The 22995-nt window shown below is 39.4% G+C and overlaps 1 protein-coding gene across 4 annotated transcripts in view; it reads left to right on the top strand.

The window, feature by feature from the left end:
- Positions 1 to 21851, top strand: part of cadm2a (cell adhesion molecule 2a) — a 212279-nt gene extending 190428 nt beyond the window's left edge. For all 4 annotated transcript variants that reach the window (XM_086308769.1, XM_086308768.1, XM_086308770.1 and 1 more), the window contains 2 exons: positions 15208 to 15330; positions 16238 to 21851. In XM_086308769.1, the coding sequence (XP_086164895.1) occupies positions 15208 to 15330; positions 16238 to 16356 (242 nt within the window). In that variant the 3' untranslated portion in view covers positions 16357 to 21851. The remainder of the gene's footprint in view (positions 1 to 15207; positions 15331 to 16237) is intronic.
- The last annotated feature ends 1144 nt before the right edge of the window (positions 21852 to 22995 follow it).

Here is a 22995-nt window from a genome sequence, read left to right as displayed (position 1 = left end):
ACACTTATCGGTCATCCTACCCAATTATTGCCTTTAATTTTTGCTACTTAAACTATTTTCTCAGCTGAAGGACTGTAAACATTTTCTTTTTTATGAGCAATGATATATTTTTTTACACTGGGACAGACTTTTCTGAGTTTCAGAGAAACTCCAGGTGTTCAAATACTCTGTGTGCTGTCCCCTTGGAATTGCAAAGACTCCAGCACTTCTGTGCCCTGAAACCTCAAAGAAGCAAATGTCATGTCCAACTGAAAATGTCTGGCCACTGGAGATATCTCATCATGCCTTCTAATGCTGTGTTAACTCTTAGAGAATCCTAACTTGACATAGTCCCTTTGCCACTAAGGCTGCATATTTGGTGTTTTTAAAGTGGTCCCTGTACAGAACTAAGGCTTTTTTATTGTTCATCTTATGCCCTTAAACATAGATAAGACAGAGCTAATTTCATCATGCTTGTAAGCAGGCCAGCTCCAGTAAGCATATAGCAAGCTTCATTAAACTTTGTGCGTCCAATCATGCATGAACATAGGCGGGCTTAATGCTGCATTTGATAGCAACTGGGAACTAAGAATTTCCTGACTCTATTGAAAACAAACAATACTTTTACACTTAGTAAATCGGATACTGTTTCTGAACACTGACTCTGCATTTTCCACACATAAAATCTTTCTCATATTGCTTTTAATGGAGTAAAACTGTGACTTTTGCTTCTTTTTGGCTTTTGTGTTACTTTAGATGAGTAAACTACACTACATTCATGACCTTTTTTGTTTTCTGTAGAGGAAAAGGAAACAAAGAAAAGGTTGGGGTAGCCATGTTTTGTTTTTGCCAGTTTGTGCACTAACTTGGCAGAGGTTGAAAATGTTTTCATTTTGGCGTCCGTATTCTCACATACGAGGTAGATCAAATGCAGCATAAGGCCATGCTTCCCTTATCCCTGTGTACAACGGGGGACGGCAGCATCCTGTTCCAGCTCTAATGCGGCTGCCAGAGCCGATCGCTCCCACTCAAGACAATGCTTGCGATTCCACCAGACATGCTGCAGCCCGTTTCAGCAGCGTCTCAGAAGCAGATTACAGCTACTGATGACACAAGGCCCTGCAGCAAAGGGCTGGCATAACAATCTCCTCCTGCTAGCTTTTGGCTGAGTTTTCCACAGAAGTTTTCACTTTGCTCTCTGCCTTTCAAAAACAAGGGCAGCAGCAACCAGCCAAGGTTGCAAGCCACATGAATTATAATGCACTGAGTGGTGAGTCCCAGGTTCAATTCCAGCTTGACATTTGCAGCTCGTCGATCTCACGAGTAACATGATGTGATAATTAACAAAGTTAGTTGATTTTGACAGACTTAATTACCACTCGCGGCATCATAGGCTGCTGTTGCCACTCCTCAGTATACGATGCATACTCTTGCTTCAAAAGGAGTCAGTCCCACTTGAGGTCCTCTAGCACGTCCAGCTGAACTTGTTCAAAGAAGCCAGTTGAGTTTTTTTTCTTGTTATTTATTTTTTTTAGTTCTTTGGTTGTTTTCTGACCAAGAGCCCTACTGTATTTTTTATGTTTTTCCTTTTATTTTAGGAACAAAGTCTATTTGCATTGGCTAATTACACTGTGATTTTCCTGAGGCCATACAGATCTAAGCAATACAAAAGAAAAGAAAGGCAAGAGAAAAGGAAAGAAAACAGAAAGAAGAGGAAAAAATAAAACCAAGGATCGGTGTGTAGCAGCTAATTGTAGTGTATTTTATACGACAGTTCTTCCTCTCGTCCATGAAATCTGATCTAAATTGTTTAATAAACTCTGTCCGTACTTTCCAGTAATCATCAAACATGTCCACCCTGAGTCTCAAATGAAATGTCAGTTTTTCCATTACAAAAATATCATGTATCACATTAAATCAGTCTTCTCCGTTGAGGCGCTCAGCCCTATACAACAGGGAGGTGACCCTCAGGCGGACACAGAAAATGCTGAAAGGAATCGCATATCCCACCTGTCTAGGGAAAGCATCAGGATCCTTCAGGAGGACACGGCTATGGAAAAGGATGTTTCGGCACCCCTGCGACACATAACTGGCAGTAAACAGATGCAGTAGATGAAAAGGATATGGCGAGCCTCTGGGCGGGTGTAGTTGCTTTAACCTATTTTCCAGGGCACAGATGCTGACATGGCACCACATCTGCTACAGTAGATTGATATGTCCACGTTTTTGAGTGACACGTCAATTTAAAGCTAATGTGCTGTGATGGCCCGTATGCAGAAGAACTTGCTCACTCATATATCATCTTCATCATGGTTTCCAAAGCTGTTATCAGTGTGTGACATGTTTTCCTGAAGTGATTGTGTAAACAATCCATCATAGTGTGATATCGGTAATAGCACATAAAAGAAATTTTGTTAACATATTTATAACGCTGTATATTTTCTCACAAAGCAACATATTTAACACTGTGTATTTTCTCACAAAACGTTGCACAAAATATGAGCTTTCAGTTCAGCAGCAATTAAATATACTTACATGATCTATGCATTCATACATTTTCTGACACTTATCGAGGTCTGAGTCACTGGGGCAGCAGCCTAAGCAGGAGTCTCCCCCTCGCCAGACAACAGCCACTCTTCTGGTGGAAAAGGGAGGCCTTCCCAAGCTAGTCAAGAGATATATTGATTCGAGGGTTACTGGGTCTCCCGCTAGTTGGAAGTATCCAAAACACCTCGCTTAGGAGGTGTCCAGAAGGAATTTGAGTCAGATAATTTAACTACCTTAGCTGGCTCATTATGATGTGGAGGAGTAGCGGCTCTACTCTGAGACCCTTGCTATCTCTAAGACTGAGCCCAGCCAGCCTCTAGAGGAAGCTCATTTCCACCACTTGTATGCCACAGCTCGTAGCCATAGCTGAAGGTGGGAATGTAGGTCGACCAGTAAAGCAGCAGCTTTGCTTTCACACTCAGCTCTCTCTTCACTGTGACAGACTGGAGCATCATCCACATTACTGCAGCTGCTGAACTCACGAACCCCAGAATTCTTGAACTCCTTAATCGGGGAAGCAACTCTGTCCTTACCTTACCCTTTTCCAACTGAGAACCAGTATTTCAGACTTGAAATGTTAAATCTCATCCCATCCGTGTTAGGTGGTTGGGATGAAAGCATCTCATTGGCTGAAATCACCCTAATGACAAGCTGGATGAAGCCAACACACAAGATTCCTAGACCGCCAAACCCTGCACCCTCTGCTCCTTAGGTGTGCAAAAAATTATTGCCCATTACTTCAAATAAACGGTAAAATATAAGAGAAGAGAGTCACTGATCCTTTACATGCAGTTCACCCAAGCAGCTTTATTCATTTCCATTTATGTGTGTATGTTTTTTTTCATCATCATCTAAGCAAGATATCTTCTGTCTTGTCTGTGCTCTTTTGCTCCCTCTCTTCATTCCTCTCAACATCATGGTCTCCATCTCAAAATAATTTCCTCTCATCACTGCTGCTTTCTGTAAATGACCGTCTTTAAAGTCCTTTGGGAGGCTTGACTCCCCTTCTACCTTTCCTCCGCTTTAGTCCCTCTCTAAGCTTTTGTTCAGTTATTCCTCTCCTTTCCGCTTCATCTCTTCTGCCCCCTTACATCTCTCTGAAGGCCCTGTTAGATAACAGTCTTCCACACATTGTTGGATGTTCTTCATCAGTGTGCCACAGTTCTTCTCTGATGTCTGTTTGTGTAGTTCAGAGACACAAGAGGAGCTGAGCCTCTCAGTATATCTACAGGGAATCTAAATATCAGACTCCTTCACTGCGTTCCTAGTCACAGGATACTTCACTATCTGTTTTCATCTGTCTACTTGATTTATTACCAGGTTTTTTATGGCCCTGGATGAAAGCAAACAACTGTGGAGCTTTACCAGCCCCATGACGTTTTGTATTTTTGCATAATGAAGTTGTCTTCCTCCACAGGCATGCTGTAGGTTCAGCACTATAGGCTGTATGCGTTCTCAGGTTTCCCTTTGTCGTTTCGGTGATCTTTCCTTCTGCTCTTTTATCAGCGTATGGGGTTTTGGGGTTTTTTTTGAAAGCGCACGGCTATCCCTTTATGCATTTATCTGGATACCAGCATTAGGGTTGTGGTTTCTTTGATTGGCTGTAGATGATTACTCTATGTAAGCCCTCACTTCTGCAAATTGCAGTCAATAAATTGGGTGGACAGTTATGCTGTTGGTACCTTTTGGAGCATTTCCATGGATATGGCTTGCTGTGTGGTACAGCTGTTCAAGACGTTTGTGCTTCAGATTTCACGAGTGAAATATTAATATTTTATCTACCTATTGGTGTGCAACTATACAGTAAAAGGAGTCCGCTTGTCAACTGAGCTTTCTAGTGTTAAGTGAAAAACTGGCTCTCCAATCTCTTATCCAAATGTTGACACTAAAACCAATGGGTGATGTCACAGTGGCTATGTCCATCTTTTGTATACAGTAAATGAAAAATGCTGTCTTAACTCGTGTTGCACAGCAACTTCAAACTGGCTGCAGATATGAATATCTTTCCTTTCAGTTGTTAAAGGATTTCATATACCGTATTCACAAAAATGTGTTCCCATAATGAAAAATGTTATTGTCTAGTAGGATTTCACAGTAATGGCTTTTTTATGTGTTACTTTGCTGACACAGTCTCTCCGAGTTTTAGTGGCCAATATAATCATATACCGAGACATTTATTTATCCTTGTACGAATATTAGACAATAAATATTTTATCGTACACTTACCGAAGCTAATAGGAAATTTAGATTTGATAAAACCCATGCCTTTACTTGTCTTGTTGACCTTTAGAGCGCTAGTAGTGCACAAAAATCCAAGAGATTCCTCTGGTTTTCATTTGTATTGTATAATGCCAGAACTGATGCATTACTGCAGTCTCTAATTCTCTTTATTAATGATGTGCTGGCAGGTATGCCCAACACTCACACTGCTTCAGTAGCCCAGTCAGTCTTAATGGCTATAATAACTCTTTCAGTAAGTATCAGAGGTCTATGTAATGTCATCAGACCATCACATTATGAATACACACACGCACTGACGCACAACACACGCACACATGCGCGCACATCTACACGTTCTCTCTCTTGAGTTCTCTAAAATATGCCAAATGCTTTTTGTGGCTTGCAAAATTAGCACTGACCTTGTGATGCTAAAAGGTGAATCATGCACAAGGGTTTCTTTGGTGTTTAAAATATTTACTATTCACTTCTCATAATAAGCATTCGTGTGGCCAACCCCAGCCCCTGTAGCCTGGTGTTGCTGCAGAAAAAGGCCCCACTGCTGGGAAGACAGCAATTATTCATGCCTAGTGTCTTCTCCTGTGGAGAAGAGAGAAAAACTAAAATACCCCTATACCTGATTGTAGAGTAAAGGTCTTGTTGCCCACGAGGATAAGAAGATAAAAGTCAAGGAATGCAACAAGAACCTTGGGACTATTAATCAAAGTGTAGTTGTCTTAATTGATACAAGAGGGATGGTTAGCATTTTTACTGACAGTGGAGGTTATCATGATACTCTGTACCTTTTTCCCTTTTTTGTGGCCGGTGCTCCAAAGCCAAATCATTATTCTTCTCCTCTTTAAACTGAAACCAGTACCTGCAAACTTAAGGAGAATTCAAGAGCAGAGACAAGTTCAAAGATCAGGAATAGCCTCTGAGCTTTCTCCCTTCTTAAGTGTGCACTGGCCAAAATGCTGCATGCAAATAGTAAGGCAAGGTTGTTGGCTTGAGATGCAGATTGCTGAATTGGGCATAACAGATTCAGAATAAGTCAAAGTCTGCAGGCCTATTTTTACCAACTTCTGTTTGCAGTTACTCTTTTTTCCCAACTTACTGTCCTTGAAGAAGAATTAAAGGAGAGCAATTAGGTCTTTACTTTTTCGCATTTAATGTGAAAAATGTTATTACTGGGAACATTACTTTCCTTTAAAAAGTTCTTTTGATGAAATGTGGCCAGAAACATATTAATCTAAACACTCACCAGCCATTTGCTTATGTACATCTTTTCAACTGCTTATTAATGCAAATATCCAATCAGTCAATCACACGGCAGCGACTCAAAGTTATAACTGAGAGTTTTGATTTTTATTGCAACATTCAGATGGAAGTCAGAATTTGGCAGAGAACAGACGAAAACATGGCTCCATCCTGCCCTGTATCAATGATTCAAGCTACTGGTGGTGTGATGGTGTCGGGAATATTTTCTTGGCAGACTTTGGGCCACTTGGTACCACTCAAGCATTATTTAAACACCACAGTCTGAGTATTATTGCTGACCATATCCATCCCTTTATGGCCATTGTGTACCCATCTTCTGATGGCTGCTTCCAGCAGGATATCACATGCCGTGTCACAAAGCTCAAATCATAACAAACTAGTTTCTTTAACATGACATTGAGTTCGCTGTACTCAAATGGGCTCCACAGTCACCAAATCTCAATCCAATAGAGCACCTTTGTGTGTGCATCCTACAAATCTGCAGCAACTGTTTGATGCTTTCCTGTCAATATGAACCAAAAGTGCTCAGAAATGTTTCCAAATGTTTGTTTGTTGTTGAATATGTGCCATTAAGAATTAAAGCAGTTCTGAAAATTAAAAGGGGGTCAAGCCGGCCATTAATGAAAGTTTGGGATGTCACTCCACATGGCTCTGAAACTGTACACTAAGCCACACTGCAGTTTCTAAATGTTATGATGCTAAACATGCTGAAAACTATATGTAACCACACAGTGAAACAACGAGCGGCTTTACCTCACCTGTAATTGCTGCCATTACTAACGTCTGTTTTTGCTTCCTGAGAAAGGAGAGGGAGAGACAGCTCTATCTGCTCCCCGCAGCTCAGACTCTGATGGCAGCTTTGAGGCAATCATCATTTACCTGAAAAACACACACACACTCACACAGGCCATTATCACACTACATGTAACATATGTAAACTTGCTTATGTTTACTGACAACCTGTCACCTGATTGTTGACTGTCATTTCATGTTCCTTCTGTGCTCTGGCATTGCAGTCACTCCAGATTGTGATTGCCTGCATAATTCACAAAATACCCATAGACAGTTTAAATATAGGCTGTATTCACATTCCAAAATAGGTTATTAAACATCATTAAGCCTATCTGTACATGTCAGAATGTAATATAGTATAATATATAGACTATAACGTATAACATTCAAGCTATTTGTTTTAAATCTGCCTTAAATAAATCTAAATTATACATGATTTTGTAACCCAAAAAGTGAAAATAGGTGAGAAAACATGCATCAGAGAATACAGTAATTAACCTTACTAATGATCTCAAAACTAAAAACTAAATAATTGGGTGGTTAATTCAAGGTCTTTAATAATAAGCTTTGTGTATTTAGGGAGATTGTTCAAATTTCAAATCATTTCTTTTCATCGCTGTCACAAAGTGTTTTGAATTCAAAAGAGCTGATTGTACTCCACAGGTGACCATTTTCTGGCTATAACCACACATTCTATTCAAGCTTATTCAAGCTTATTCAGGCTAAGGACAAACCTTTTGTGAAAACTCAATAAGGGAAAATCCTTGGAGGGATTTGTAACTGTTTTATTCTATTGATATCGATCTTGCTTTTAAATGAAGGACACAGGTAAGGCAATGTGATGACCAGAAAACATATTTTCTGGAGGGCAAGTAGCCCGGACAGCTTTTTAGTCGCTGTGCTTAAACCAGAGAGGTACAGGCCGCTGCATCCCTGGGGTGGAATGGTTAAATATCGGACAACGGAGATCACCTTCACACCGCTCTTTGGACGATAAAGCTTAGGAGCACTGGAGAAATTAAAACATAATGCAAAGGTCTTTCCACTTATTGCCAGGAAAGCTTATTGATATCCTGTCACATTAACTCGCTTTGGGGAAGAATTATAGCAACAATTTGGAATAAAGTGTAGAACAGAAAAAGAGAAATCGTTAGATCCTGGGGCTACTGTTATGAATTACATGTAATAGCCCTTCTTTTCATTAACTCCCAATGGCAGAGGACACTTTTGGCAATCTTGAAGAAACACATACACACAGAGAAGGCAGTCCAATTTTCATTTATTGACATGAAGTGCTATTTGGTCCTTTTATAAATTTTTCCTTCCTTGTCTCCCACCCAACCCCCCAAGTTGGGCTTGTGGTGGCAGCTTACTTCATCCAGAATCGCTCATTTCTTTAAGCCATTATTTGTGCTGTTCCTGTGCTGCAGTTGGCTCACACAGCGCGGTTCTTTCAGCAGAATGTAGCAGTGTCGTTTGTGGTGGAAAATATTTGAAAAGCAGCAGCAACACAGGCAAGATTAAGTTACCACAAGTGTAACATTGATGCTATCTTTCTGCTTCTTCCTTTGGTGGATTTTATTGCTGTTTTGAAGAGGTTATGGATTTTGCAGAATGTAGAGCTGCTTTGATAGATGATTCTTGCATGAGACTTAATTAATTCTTATGATTAATTATCTTGCTTTGCTTATAACTCCATGCTGTTACCCTGCTGACCACAATTTCTTTTTATTCCGCGAGTAAAAAAAGAAAGAAAGAAAAGAAAACCACTGGGTTGAATATTCAAGATAGTGTCCACATGTGGGCTTTATTGAATGATTAGCTGAAGTAATTTGTTTTCAGAATCTAATTAATCCGCACGACCCAGCAAACAGTAATGTGCAAGGACACACACAAACACGGCAACACACACATCTTGGTAACATTACTCTTTTTTTTAATTCTCTCATGGGCTTGGGTGCATGCATTCAAAGGTGGACACACAAGTGTCTTTCGGCCCTCTGCTACAGCCTCCAGGGACTCTTTCATCTTGGCAGTAGAGCCAGCATTAGATGCAGATTGGTGAATTTCCAGTCTCAGCCAAAAAGTTGGGCATAATTGACTCACTGAACAAGCAAAGTCTGCAGGCACTTTTCACCACTTTCTCCCCTTTACTTTCTGATGGTCGACACTCTAGCTTTTGTATCGGTGGCTTTAACATACCATCAGTGCAGAGGAATTAACACAAAGTAATTCATTTTTGTTTCACGTTAAATGTGAAGTGTTTTCAAATACTGTTGTAGAAAAGACTATTACTAGATACATTATTACCCTAAAATGTGCCGCAAAGAGGTTTGGAATTAGCCTGTTCGCCTGTGTGAATCTGATGGAATTCTGAATACTCTGGACTGACATCATTTGTCCATACATGCAGGTGTATTCCATTCTTGTGAAAATGAGAATGTTTAATTGACTGAGGATGTGATTATAGTTCGATCTCCAAAGGTCACTTTTGCAAGAATGAAAATGATGATGAAATGATCAAGTTTGGATAGACATGGATGTAAACTACGGGTCGATTTGTTTGTGGCAGCACACAGGAAGTTTTGTCATGAAGCTGTACCTCAACATGTAGCACCTTGCCATGGAAACAGCACACTTTTGCTATGCTTACCCAATGATGTTATGGTGTGACTTGTGTTACACATATAACACACGGGCATGAATCTATGGAAACATCCCTCAGAGACTTTGGTCTTTATTGGCATGATAGCATCACACAGTTGGCTGCACAGCCATGATGCATGTTTGCGATAATTAGAGATTTGTGACATGGCACATGATATCCTGCTGGGAGCAGCCATCAAAAGATGGGCACACTGTGGTCATTAAGGGTTGGACGTGGGGAATAATAATAGTCAGGTGGGCTGTGGCATTTAAATGATGCCCAGTTGATACTTAGAGGCCCAAAGTGTGCCAAGATAACATTCCCCACACCTTACACCACCATCAGAAGTCTGAACCATTCATACAAGGCAGAATGAATTTCTGACTTTAACATATGAGTGTTGCAGGAGAAAGTCCTCAGACCAGGCAACATTTTTCCAAATTCTATTGTCCAATTTTAGTGAGCTTGTGGGAATTGTGGTCTCAGTTTCCCTCTTCTTAGCGTACAGGAGTGGCACTGGGTGTGATCTTCTTCTGTTGCAGCCCATTGTTTTCCAGGTTCAAAGGTATGGTCATATTTCGCGAACAGTGAACAGGTGCATCTAAAAGAATGGCTGGTGAGTGTGTAAACGGACGATGTGACAACAAGCTGCTGTATTTGCTGTCATTCCTAATGTCTGGGCTTCTACCTGTAAATAGAACCGTTTAGACTGAAAGAGCTGTATCTGAGTCCTGCAGAAAAAATCATGGTGGCTGTGAAACAATCAGCATTTGGCAAAAAATGTAGAAATAAAAAATTTAAAAAAAGAAAAGTGAACACTATAGCGTGTACTATACAGCCTGTCAAAATCAGGAAGGGTGATTCAAATGTCACAAATATAGGCTGGCTTCAGCTACCCAGTATAATACAAAAATATAATAAATATATAAAAACTGAGGGATACAATGTATTGAAATTATTTAGTATATTTATGGATCCACTGCAGCCTGTGCAATAGGATTCTGGCCTTTTTCTGAATGCTTACACTAATGGGCACTGACAGCTTTACTATGAATTTCTTTTCACTTGCACAAAACAGCCTCTTTGTGATCATAAAAATCTGTTTTGTTCACCATCTCTAATGTGGGAGTTCAAACTCACAGTATATTCTAAGTTGTTGTTTTGAGTTGCTTTTTTCTCATTTTATATCAAATGAAAGTAAAAGTTTAAAAGGTTTCCAGACAGGCGTGCCAAACAGTGTGCAGGCAAATATCAAAACACATTTTAATTACACTTACTAAATGGGTAATAAAAGGGGAACAGATGTGTGTGGTACATTATAAGCACTGGTGTTTTTGCACAGACTGTTTGGTTTTATGATGAAGGGACAGAGGTGGTCGCATATTTTTCTTGCAGCACCTCGAAGCAACAGGCATCATTAACCAAAAAAGTAGTCCCCAAGCCAATAAAACGTATAAGCTCCATACACATACTCTTTTAAACTTACTGGCATCCCATTCGGTAATCATTCCATTAATGTACAACAAGTTTCATATTTCCTGCTAAAATAGCATCCAATTTATTTATGTATTTGTTTATTTTTATGTTTCTCATGAATGGAGACATATGTTGAGTTTCAGTTGCAAAATTCTCTGTTCTGCCACAGCGAAAGATTCCCCGACCCGCACCACAGATACAAGGACACTGCAGCTCTATAAGCAGCCCGTGCTTAAGCTAGCTTCTGCTCTATTGATCTGAGCTGAAACCACTGCTTCACAGAGCTAAATCTAAAACTGAGAACGAAAAAAAGCATAACACAAAAGAAGAAAAGGTGCCTGTGGGGGATGAATTTTAATATTCACAAAATTACGACCGAGAGGGGAAGAGAGGGAGAAAGATGCGTGTATGTTAAAGCAGCAGAATGGAAAGGACATTTGAATAGCTTGCACTGTATGACGAATTAAAGGATTCTGTCAGTGCAGATGAAAGGCGGCCCGGTGGATGGTGTATAACAATAATTTACACGTAGCAAACATTTCTCGTGATGTTCTTCAGACACTGACAGCACACGGCGTTTGAAAAGTGAGATAAGGACATGCAGTTGACATGCAGTGTGCTGCTCTAAGAAGCTTTCTTTGACACTTAAGCTGCACACGTTTCTTTTGCTTACGTGCTGTCTGTGGAGATAGCAGCCCCGCTGAACCAAACGCGAACTAGCTTAGTGTTAGATACATACTTGTCAGCTGTGAGTGTCAAAGGAGTCTCTTTAAGTCACAGTTGTAGATAAAGTGTTAAAATATCTGCTTTGGATTTACAGCACTTAGTTCTTAAGTACATCAATCCTTATATCACTTTTTAGACATCATGTCATTAGGTATGTATGCTTAATGCATACACGTTTTTATTTCCAGCCTTTACACAGTCTCTTGAAATGTGCACAGTATTACATACCCTTCCACAGTAACCCCATATGGAGCCAGCAACAATGGAAGAGATCAGATGAGCAGTTACACTTTTGGCTCTCTGCGGCCATACAGTGGTTCACAGAAGACCTGAACCCTCTTTAATTTATTAAACAAGCCCAACTCACAAGGCCAGGCGACAAGGAGGGTGTTATAAATATTAAAAGAAGAGTTTGCTCTGCCACACTCTCATATTAAATCACACAGAGAAGAATGTATCTGCCCTTATTAAAAGATAATGTGTTCTGGAGCCATAAAAATGTATAACCCACAACTCTAGATCCCTCTCCTCTTCCCCCTTCTTTCCTCTTTTGTCTTGGTCCAAGTGAAATTTCAGCCTTTTTGTGTGCATCAATCTCTATTTTGTCCATTTTTACTTTGTCTCTTTGTACAGCCTTGTTGTATTTTTTTTTCTCCGTCGTTGAGTAACAGCGGACTAGACCAGAATACATAAGAGGAGAATAGATGATTTTTTTTTCTTTTTTAACTCACTCACACAAAAGGCATCTACACATTGTAAATGTTGCAAGCTTTTGACGCTGCATGAATATCAAATTAATGGAGTGCTGGAAAATTTGGTCTTGAATGTCACACAGTCTTCCCTTTATCTTAAAAGGGGCTTGAAAAGTTGTGAAATTTTGAACATTAATAAAACAACCAAACAACTACAGTATGCAGATAAAATCAATGGCACCCTTAGCCCAGAATGAAGTCAGACTCCCTCTGCATTGTACCCTCAGCCCATTTGAGGTCCCAACTTTCAAACTATTGGCCCCTTACTGTGTCTGTAGGGAGAGTAGAACATTTTCACACATGTTCTGTACTTCTCTAAACATTACACATCAGGACCTCATGTGAGAATCCAGAATCAGCTGGATCTGACGTTAACCACCCACCTCCCTAGCACAAAGTCCGCGAAAGTCTGATTGAGCTCGTGTGAGAAAAGAGCCGGTAATTACCCAGGTAATTCAGAGCAAGTGAGAATTACGTGTCCTGCAGCCTGCAGGCTCTACCCATCAAAATGAAGATTTCCTCCAGTGAGGATCTTCTGTCGAGAATCTCCTGCAGTATTCTTTTTTTTTTCTTTTTTCTTTTTCTCTTTTTTAAAGAAGGACAACTTCAGACAAGGCCTCAGCTTGATTATCTCGACAGTGTATGGAATTCATGTGTAAGAACGGCTGAATAGGGTGACCACTCGCGGCACATTGTAAAATCTTTGAGAAATCCTCTGTATGCGTGGTGCAGTGAAAAACTCTTGCTTAGCAGAGTGGATTAGAGGCAAGAGGAGAGGAAGATAATGTTGGGCTCATGGTGGTCAGATTGATCCAGCAAAAGCAGGACCTTCTTATTTTTGTCAAAGCCTATCCACCAATGCAACATAACCAGCTACAGTTTGGTGAGAGACTAAGCTGTTTTTTTGTTGTTTATAATGTCTAGGATCTGGCTAGTATGCTTCTTTCTAATGCCACATCAACACACACACTGATTTTGATTTGTTTTATTTAAACCTCTTTTGTTCAGCCGCAGACGACGACTCGAATAATATCACTTGAACTCTGAGCAGCTCTATATGTAGCTAAAAAGGCATTCTGCAAGTTTTTTTTCACATATGCAATAATACTCCCTAAGCTATCGCCAATAAATCAATAAAAATGGAAGTGTTGGCATGGCCTTGGAGCTATGAGGGGGCAGCAGCACGATGTATGACTCGTGTTATGAAGATTGCATTAATGTTTCAAATGTTTGAACGTAGTCAGTAAGAACCAAATGGGTTATTCTTCTATTTCTGAAGCCACTGAAAGCGCTTTTTTTTTAGGATTTGAAATTTGCATTGTAATCTATACAACAATCAGACATCCAGTTGGCTTGTTTGTGGCTGTATAATAGCCAAACCAGAGCGGAAGCGGTCAGACGGTGATAGTGTATGATGTGTGTTTAAAAAAAAGAAGAAGAAAAAATACTCACAGTCCTGACAGGTGGAGGTGAGGAGACACAACCATGTGTGTAACTTAATGCCCTAGTCCTCGCCCTGCTGGGTCCTGCCAGGGGAACATTCCTCTACTCTTTGCTCCACTGACCAAGCAGAACTGCGGCGCAGTGAAACCACAAACGTCTGTGCATATGCGTGTGTGTGTGTGTCAATTTGAGTGCGTGTGTCCACTGGGAGGCAGTGAAGTCTGACAGCCTGGTCACTCGGACCATGGAGACTTATGGAGCGAGAGCAAGCCAGCTGTTCAATTTGGCCACATGGGCAGACAGAGAAAGAAAAGGAGAATACTGAAGAGAAACAGTGTCAATATACGACGTGTGTTGTATGGCTAAACCATCCTCCTATCACTGCCTGCCCTGCTCTGACATTGCTGTATTTTAGCTATCACAAGCCCACACACTGCACACAGACTGGGGCAGGGTTGCATGTGGCATTCCTCGGAGAGGATAATGAGATAAGTACTAATTTCTCAGGTGTCATAGACTGATATGAATAATACTACAGGCCATTCCGTTACCTATCTTCCCCACTGCTGTCACTGTCACCTTCTTTTTTTTAGATCCACCTACAACATGTCCGTATGCTGTCAGCGCATCGGTGTCGTGTCTTACCTTGAATAACCTGAAAACCAGACTTTGTGAAAAGAGGAAGTCAGTGCGAATAAAGGAAATAAGCTTTTGTTAGAAGAAAGGGAAACCTTTGATGAGTTTTAGCATGAGGTGTGGACAGGCAGATTCCTTTCTCTTTCATGACTATCATCTCTACTGCTTATCCAGCAGCTGGAGACCTGTATTGACTCCTTATTCATTTTCCCAACAACAATTTCTGGCTAAGAATCAGAAAGAGATTGATCCCCCCACCCCTTTTTATTTTCCAAGTGATGATTTATTTACTGTGTACTGCTCTTCCACTACTGCCCTGGTTTGCATGTTGGGGACTCTTACGGCACTGTGAGGGTGGTCCTGAATTATTCACTTCTTTTCTCCAAGTCCCTCTTTCATTCTCTTTTTCCTTCATTTTGCAGGGCGAATGTGTGCCTGCTTGTCTCTTTGTGTAAATCTGGTGTCCGTCTCTCTTCCCCTCTCTCTTTATTTTATTATTCTCAGACAGCTACGAAGCTCTGCTCTGACTGCATGATGTGAACCAAATGATAGCAGCTTAGAACAATCGTTAAAGCAGGAACGAGCTGGAAATAATCATCTCCTTCCTCTTTGCTCTGTTGTGTACTGTCTGCTGTTCTCTTCTCTTACTCCCTAACCTCACCAATTGGCACTTTCATCAGCTCTCTTTGTCTCTCTCTCGGCGTCTCTCCTCAGATCCCAATGCTCTTGGGCAGCACGGCACTGACCATGCCTTGATCGGAGGAGTGGTGGCTGTAGTGGTCTTTGTCACCTTGTGTCTAATCATCGTTCTGGGAAGATACCTGGCCAGGCATAAAGGTAAAATCCACAGTGGACCAGACCTACGGCTTTCAAGGCTCATGGAGCTAGTGGAGCATGTCCTTCTTGTCCCATTAGAATACAGTCCTTTCCCAATTCCCAAGTTACACCTTCAAGAGTAAAACAAAAGTGGGAAAGCTTACACCATCCACACATCAGAAATGTTAATGAATATGTGCCTTTGATATGCAGCACAAAGTAATAGCACATGTTGTTATTGTAATTCACTCTCTATCCATGTATTTATCAATAATGGGAATGGAGTTTTTTAATTGCGCAGAGGTCCGTAATATTATTTTAATTTAGTTGTGATGATGATGGGAGAAAATAAACATTCATAAATCCACTTTGGCACCACAGGGAAAAAAAGCATTTTATTCCCAGACAGTATTAGACAAACAGTAATAATGTGAGGGAAGAAATTAGTTTACGCAATTAAATGTGCTTCCTGTATGTGTAAATGTAAATCACTTCTCAAACAGAAAGTGATCGATTGATTCTCAAACTTGTTACAGTTTAGCTCCAAGTTCGCAAAGAAGAGTGGAAATAAAGTGAATTCCAAGTTGCTGCTCGGTTTTCGTCACTAATCCCACAACATTAACTTCTAAGTTTAAGCTAAGAGCTCAATTTGGACTTGCAGCTGTGAGTTCTGATGGTCGTCACACGCAACGTAGGAGGTGTTGATGCTATTCTGCTGTATCGATGCAGGGTCTCGCAAATTTAACTCTGCTTTATTTAAATACTCCACTACACTATCCCAGCTCCTCATTGTTTTAGATATGAATAATGTAACACTACTGATGTTGTCTTCAGATGTGGGGGTTTTTTCGCCTCAGGCAGCCAACACCATGCAGGGCTGCTTGGTATTTGTTTTCCTCAATAGAAGTTTGTTTTTTCGTTGCCACAGGAACATACTTGACAAACGAGGCCAAAGGAGCGGATGATGCCCCCGATGCCGACACAGCCATCATCAACGCTGAGGGAAACCACGCGCACGCGGAAGAAAAGAAAGAATACTTCATTTAGACTGCAGGGGGAGCTGTGCAGCTCTTGCCTTCTCATTTCCTTCTTTTGATCTCTGTACTTCTTATTCTCTCTTTCCGTCTCCCACTTTTCTTGTTCTCCTCCGGCCACTGGCCCCCATCATGTCAACAAGGAACCCACAGGCAGTCCACAAACAGACAAGTTCCCAGTGTGTTTTCCTGTTATTTCCTTCTGTTGAAACGATCTCTGTCATTTACATCTTGTCCTTTATTTTTTCATTGGTTTGGGGGTTTTTTGTTTGTTGTTTTTTGCTTTTGGCAGATGTTTTTCACTGGCAGCTTGCTGTTGCTGCTGAAGTTGCCCCTTTGTCACTTCCTCATCTTCAACATGAATACCTAGAAATCTGTAAATCTACCATGACTGCTCCTTAGCCCTCTCGTTAGTCTTTGCTCCTCTTCCCCACCAAGCAGACACCCAAACACATATTCCTGTTCACACACATCCACGAACACATATCATCTCTCACATCAACACGGTGCCTAAAAATACAGACGCCATTGAACTTCTGTCAATGCCTTCATGTATCGTCTGTCAGTAGCAATGTAAATGCTTTGTAGATGGTTACCTTAGCCATCATTCCATTGCTTAGCTCACAGCTTTTGATTACGCATCGAATCTTTTTTTTTCTGTTTTCTTTTTCTTTTTGAATGACAATTTGTGCTATTTACGCCTTATACATGTCTGTCACACTAAATATGGTACTTTTAGGTGATCCACTTTTCCCTATTCCATCTCCCTCTAAATAGAGTTGTAATTAAACCATTGACCCTTGTAAGATACGAAGAAGGATTTGTGTAACACTGTAGCAAGGTTTATCAGATACAGTAAGTGTACAATATGATTTGCATTATTAGGGTAGGAGTAATAAAGGGTAGTGTGGTATTGTTTAGAGCAGAGAAAAACACACCAAAAATATATGAAAGATGCCAGGTCAAGCATTCCTTTTCAGCAAGCATAATCAAGTATATAAAACCACTTGCTAAATGTGCTGCCCAGGTACTTTTACCTGTATAGTCCTGCACCGTCCAGGCAGCGGTTTAGCAAAACACCATCACCTTCAGTGTCATCTGGACAGCTTACGGTAGTTTGTGTTTTCCATAAAGGGTTCAGGTGTGCAGAAAGAGTCACTCTCCTCTCTCTGTATAGGCTGTATAAATTGTATTCAAATAACTTTAGCTTTTCACTTTGAATAATTTGGTTATCGTTTGTCACAGTGGAATTATTTTAAGGCTTGAAGAACCCGTGAAATGTAAACTCAACCATAAGGTGTTAAAACAAGACCAGACCAATAACATCTGTTTGATTACTGTCATTGTTTTTGATTCTGTCACCTTCAAATTTATTTTTAAATCGTTTTTAATAGTTTAGTGAAGCTGCCCTCATCAGCTTGTCATGCTTTTTATGCCTATTTTCCCAGTCTGTCTCCATTAACTCAACTTTCATTTCCATTTCACGGGGTCTTCAAGAAAAAAAAAAGCAAATAGAAAAAGAAACAAATGGTGTGAGTGCTGGGTCAGGGATCTGCAGGGGCCTCTTTTCCAAAACTTAAAAAAAACTGAAAACAAATAGAAAAGCACAAAATTGTCTGAATGAGTTACTGTGTTCATTTGCCAACAACTAGATCGCCTTGTGAACGGTTCTTTCATTCAAATGGGTAACGAGAAGATGACAAGGCTGTCTTTGATTCAATTCTGAAGAAAAAAAAAGTGCAGTGCATCTTTTTGAAAATGTAAGCTAAATCATGTTTTTATATTTAAAAAGAAAATGTTTCTAATGTTTTTTTGGTTTTAATGGTTAAGCTCCCTGCTGTATATTGTGTCTGCTACAATGTGGTTGGTTGTGAAAATTGCTGTTAAATTCTGGATTCCTGTATTTGCTCAAATATGTATATTAGCCACCTTATCTAATTACTTTTTTTTCCATTACATTATCCTCATTAGAGAAATTTTAAAACAAATGTATTTTTGTTTTGGCACAAGGCATGTAAATAATGTGTGAGAACTAAATTTTGGTAATACACATTAGCATGTTTTTGTTTGGTTCTTTTTCATGTTTAATTTATTTGAAATTGAAATTTATTTAAGAGAGAACCACAATGAAGATGGTATATTTGTACCTTGATTTTGGGAAAACGGTGGCTTTGTGTGTTTGTGGCCTGACCCTAGTTGCTCCAAATCTGAAGAAGTTGATGTTCTAGGACATTTGGCAAATCAAACACGCAAAACTCCGGAATAAGCTGCTTTTCCATGGAAATTGAGGTAATAGAATTTGGAGCTGAAATCAAAAGAAACAATACCTCCATGCCGGTTGCAAGAAAGTTTCCACATATTAAGACAGCCATGACGCGTCATAGTCAGCAACCTTTCATCTTTCATGAGTTTGGAGAAGTTTGGCTTCGAAGGAATGATCCTAAATGCTCAAAAGCAAGGCACTAGTCTGCTACCAGGGAGCAAATTATAATCAAGGGCAATAATATTTTGGGCCAATTGTCTCCATTTTGGTGGTCTAATTTACAACATTATGCAAATAGGGTCAGCAAAAATCTTTTGTCTGTATTTTGTTACTCGAGCACTTCTCGAGTGAACCACAAGTTGGGAATAATTAAGTCAATCTACTCAGTTTTACCTTTCATCATCGATGTAGGATTTAGGGGGTTTTGACATTTTAATACATTTTTAAAAGCAATTATTTGTTTGTTTTGAAAATAAAGAAGCTTTGCCACAGTTTCCATATCTCACACTTTTAGTGCACTGAGCATATCACTATATACAGGTTCAACTTCAGCGTCACCACAAATGCTCTACACAAAGTGTTCTAGTCTAACATGTTCTAGCAAACCTTGGGTTTTACATGTGTAGATACATTTCTTACAATGATTTAACATCTTTATCTTTCTTTCTTTTTTTTTTTGGTTTTGTATCTCGTTCTATTCATTGTGTCTTAAATCACTGATGGTGTCGATCACACTTGGTGTTGCTTTACAACTCCAACTTTGAAACAGGAAAGTAGTTGAATGACTTTGTTGATTCTGAAGTCAGAGAAACAAGTTAGGCGGTTTCATATCAAACACACTGAGAATTAACCGGGTCTGCAGTGATGAGTTGATGCTGGCATTAGTAATTAAACAGTTGCCATTTACTCAAGTATGCACTCTGACCAATGTGGTGGATATTTCTTAGTAATTAGTAAAATCTGTGCTTTGTTTTGAGGTTTGTTTTTTCTTTCTGAAACTCACATGTAAATGTTTGTTTTGACATAATAGTAATGAGCTAATTTGTTGCAAATGGATTTTTATAATCATTAGACCAAACCTGAATCTTGTTTAATTTGTTATTTTAGCAGCCTGGCACATACGACCATGCACTACGACAGGATCAACTGTAGCTCTGTTATATCTTGGCTATCTTTGTTTTATTTCTGTATTGTTGTCGGCTGAAAATAAGCTTTAAACGCGTTGCCACCTTGATTTTCAACGTTTATCAGTTGGGTTAATATTCGCTAGATCACAAGCCTTTAATTTCATCCTGGCAGCAAGACGGTAAAGGCACTAACAGAGCCGCAGTGCCATTTTCATTGGGCACAAGTCCATTTTGTGGGATTGTAAGTCTCTAATTTCCTGGCTCCAAACAAACCCGCTTTCTTCAACTGAAGGTGCGAGTCAGGGAGCTGCGGTTGTGCATTTATGCAGATTTAACAGTGCAATACTGGCAGTAATTTCGACATGAAATTGCACCCAGTTTTGTGAACAATTTCCAGGTTGGCGGAGACACAAACAAGCCTGTGCAAAATCACATTAAAAAAAGTTTCATGTATAGGCTACTGTTTTGCCTAGGATTTGTCAGGTTGAAATGCACAAAACCCACACCTTTTACGGGATGTAAGCTGCTTGCAGTGGGTTAAATTGGAAGATTGTTTATAGTTTCACAGTTCCTCGTGGGTTTGTGAGACCATTCGCTTTGAGTTGATAAAACTTCTATCTGTAATCATCTCGTGTGTTCTGTTCTGAATGCAAAAGACGGTAACTGTATGATCTCAAATTACTGTTACTGTTTACAATGTGGGCTGATACAGTATATTGTTGCCTAAAAAATTACCAGATTACAGAGTATCTTATAAAGTCACATTAAAACACATATTTGAAAATCTTTATATTAGTGCCTTGTGACTCTGCACCTGAAGTTTGCCACTGAACCACCCTCCTGGGCTCATTTAAAGAGGAATCAGACAAGTTGATGCGATGTGTGATTAATAAAGCTTTACAAACCTGCTAAAAAAAAGACACTCGTTTCATCGTACCACGCTGACCTCGAAGCAAATCGGGTCACCAAACATCGCAGGCAGTAATGACACACACATATTTTTTTAACTTCCAGGAAATTAGAGGCCCACGTTAGTATTCAAAATATTAAAATCTGCTTATAAGCAGAAGTGAGCGTAATGGACACTTTGGGTTATAGTCTGTCAGAAATTCTCCTTTTTTTAATCTTATGGTTTATATTTTTTTAATACATGAGTTTAATGGCAAATGTGTTCTCTACAGTAGTGCTTGTAACATGACATGGCTTGTTCCTGTCCCATCTCCCTTCCTCTGGCTCTTCAGATGTCTTTGCTGTACAGTATGGCTTCAGTGCACTTCTCTATCACTCCGCAATAGTGACACAAGAATCAATCAGCCCAATTTCTTTACTGTCACACCGATGACAACATGTGACACAATCGCATGTAGTGATGTTTCTTTTTTTATTATTATTATTATATCTGTTTCTTTTGTTTTGCATCTCAGGAATATATTTCATTTAGATTTTGTTCGTTTGTTTGTTTGTTTCCTGTCTTAAAATGGGGACTTGTGAGCACTTTTCACTCTGCTAGTCCCTGTGTGCTGACACCATGTATTTTTTGAGTTTTAAGATTATCACAATGATAATAAAAAATGATTCAGTGACTCTTCAATAATTCTGTCACCTTGCTGTCATTGGAATATTAGACTAAGGAAACTTTTTTTCTTTTCTTTTTTAATTTTTTGATCACTGACTTGAAATACTGAGATTTAGAAATATGCTGCAAATTACTGCGTTTCAAAAATGATGGAAGGTGTCTTTAACAGAATCTAATTTTAGCTTATGTAAGCGGTTCAGTGCTTTTTGTCCTTTATCATGTTTCCCTTTGTAGCAACACACATCTTTATGTATATCAGTCTTTAGGTGGCAGGTGCTGCAAGGCTCTGTCTCTCACTAAATACAAAATATCCACAGTGAGGCTCAGTAAAGATCAGGATTAGAGCTAGACAAATGTTAGTTCAGCCTCTGATGTACCTTGGTGAAATAGGGGGTTTGATATCAAGCTGTACTCCGAAAGCTTGATTTGATATATAGCACCGTAACGGAGGTGTTTCTCTCCCATTGTCTGTGGGATTTATTATATTTAATTTAGAGGTTCGTATGTATGAAATGAAATTGTTGAATAAATAGTTGCCAAAACATCTGTACAAGCCTGATTCCATTTTTTCAGTCATCATTTTGCTTACCTCAGTATTTCTCAACTGAGCGATAATGATATACAATAAATACGCTGGAAACATCTGAATTTGTCCTCATGAGGATCAGTGCACAAGCGCACCCACACAAACACATGCATATACACATACTTGCAAAAAGACAAGAAAACGCATGCACAGATACGTGTTCATGAATTTTTATTAACAAGAATAATTCGTGTTGTGTTTTTGCGCCCTATCTGAGCTCTGTGGTTGTGATGGTACTATGATACCATCCACATTATAATGTTTTCAATATTAATAAATCCCCAGTTTGAAAAAGGTCGGTACATTAGGTAATAGAGATGGCACGATACCACTTTTTTATGTCCGATACCGATATCATAAATTTGGATATCTGCCGATACCGATATGAATCCGATATAGTGTTTTTTAATCAACAAAACTGTTTTTTAAATATCTTGCTGCATTTTGTATAAGTTCATACTCAAGTTTAAAACAACAACTACACTAAAGCTATTCTGTTATACCTGTATGCAAAAAAAAATATTTCATAGTTCAGCAATACTGATCAATCTAATAAACTTAAACCTACACCATCCTCCCTATTCTGGTATTTTAAAGAGTACTTAGCATAAATATTAAGCAACCTAACTAATAGGGTTCCAACTCCCAGCAACAACAAAAATAAATAAATAAAAAATAGGGAACCACCCCTCACGCTCCACCTCATGATGCTTAATCGCCGTAATCAACCTTAATTTGATGCAGTGTGAAAAAAAATGCACAGAAATCAATTATTTTTCAAGAAATATTAAATAGATTCAACATCTTTCTTCAACAGAATTGCAGACTGCACAGATGGTACCTTCCCAAAGGAAAAAGTACTATAGCTTACTAGGGTATATATATTAGACTTAATAGTTACTATATACAATAATGGACTTCTATTCATTTTGCATCAAATTAAAACTTTGGGTGTCAGATAATTATTTATTAAAAGCTAGACATTTTAAATGAGAATAAGAAAGAAAAGTATGTCTTTGTGCCCCCTTTTCCCTGTTAATGCCCTATCGGCCCCCCTGGCTAAACTTTGCTAGATCCGCCCCTGCACAGTTACCAGCCGT

The sequence above is a fragment of the Aulonocara sp. 'chitande type north' Nkhata Bay genome, linkage group LG10 (assembly GCF_057382095.1).
Source record: "Aulonocara sp. 'chitande type north' Nkhata Bay isolate Kocher_YH1m ecotype deep benthic linkage group LG10, A_spYH_male_GT1.1, whole genome shotgun sequence".
Lineage (NCBI taxonomy): Eukaryota > Metazoa > Chordata > Actinopteri > Cichliformes > Cichlidae > Aulonocara > Aulonocara sp. 'chitande type north' Nkhata Bay.
Note: the sequence above shows the minus strand (reverse complement) of the source record. Positions and strands in the feature narration are given on the sequence as shown.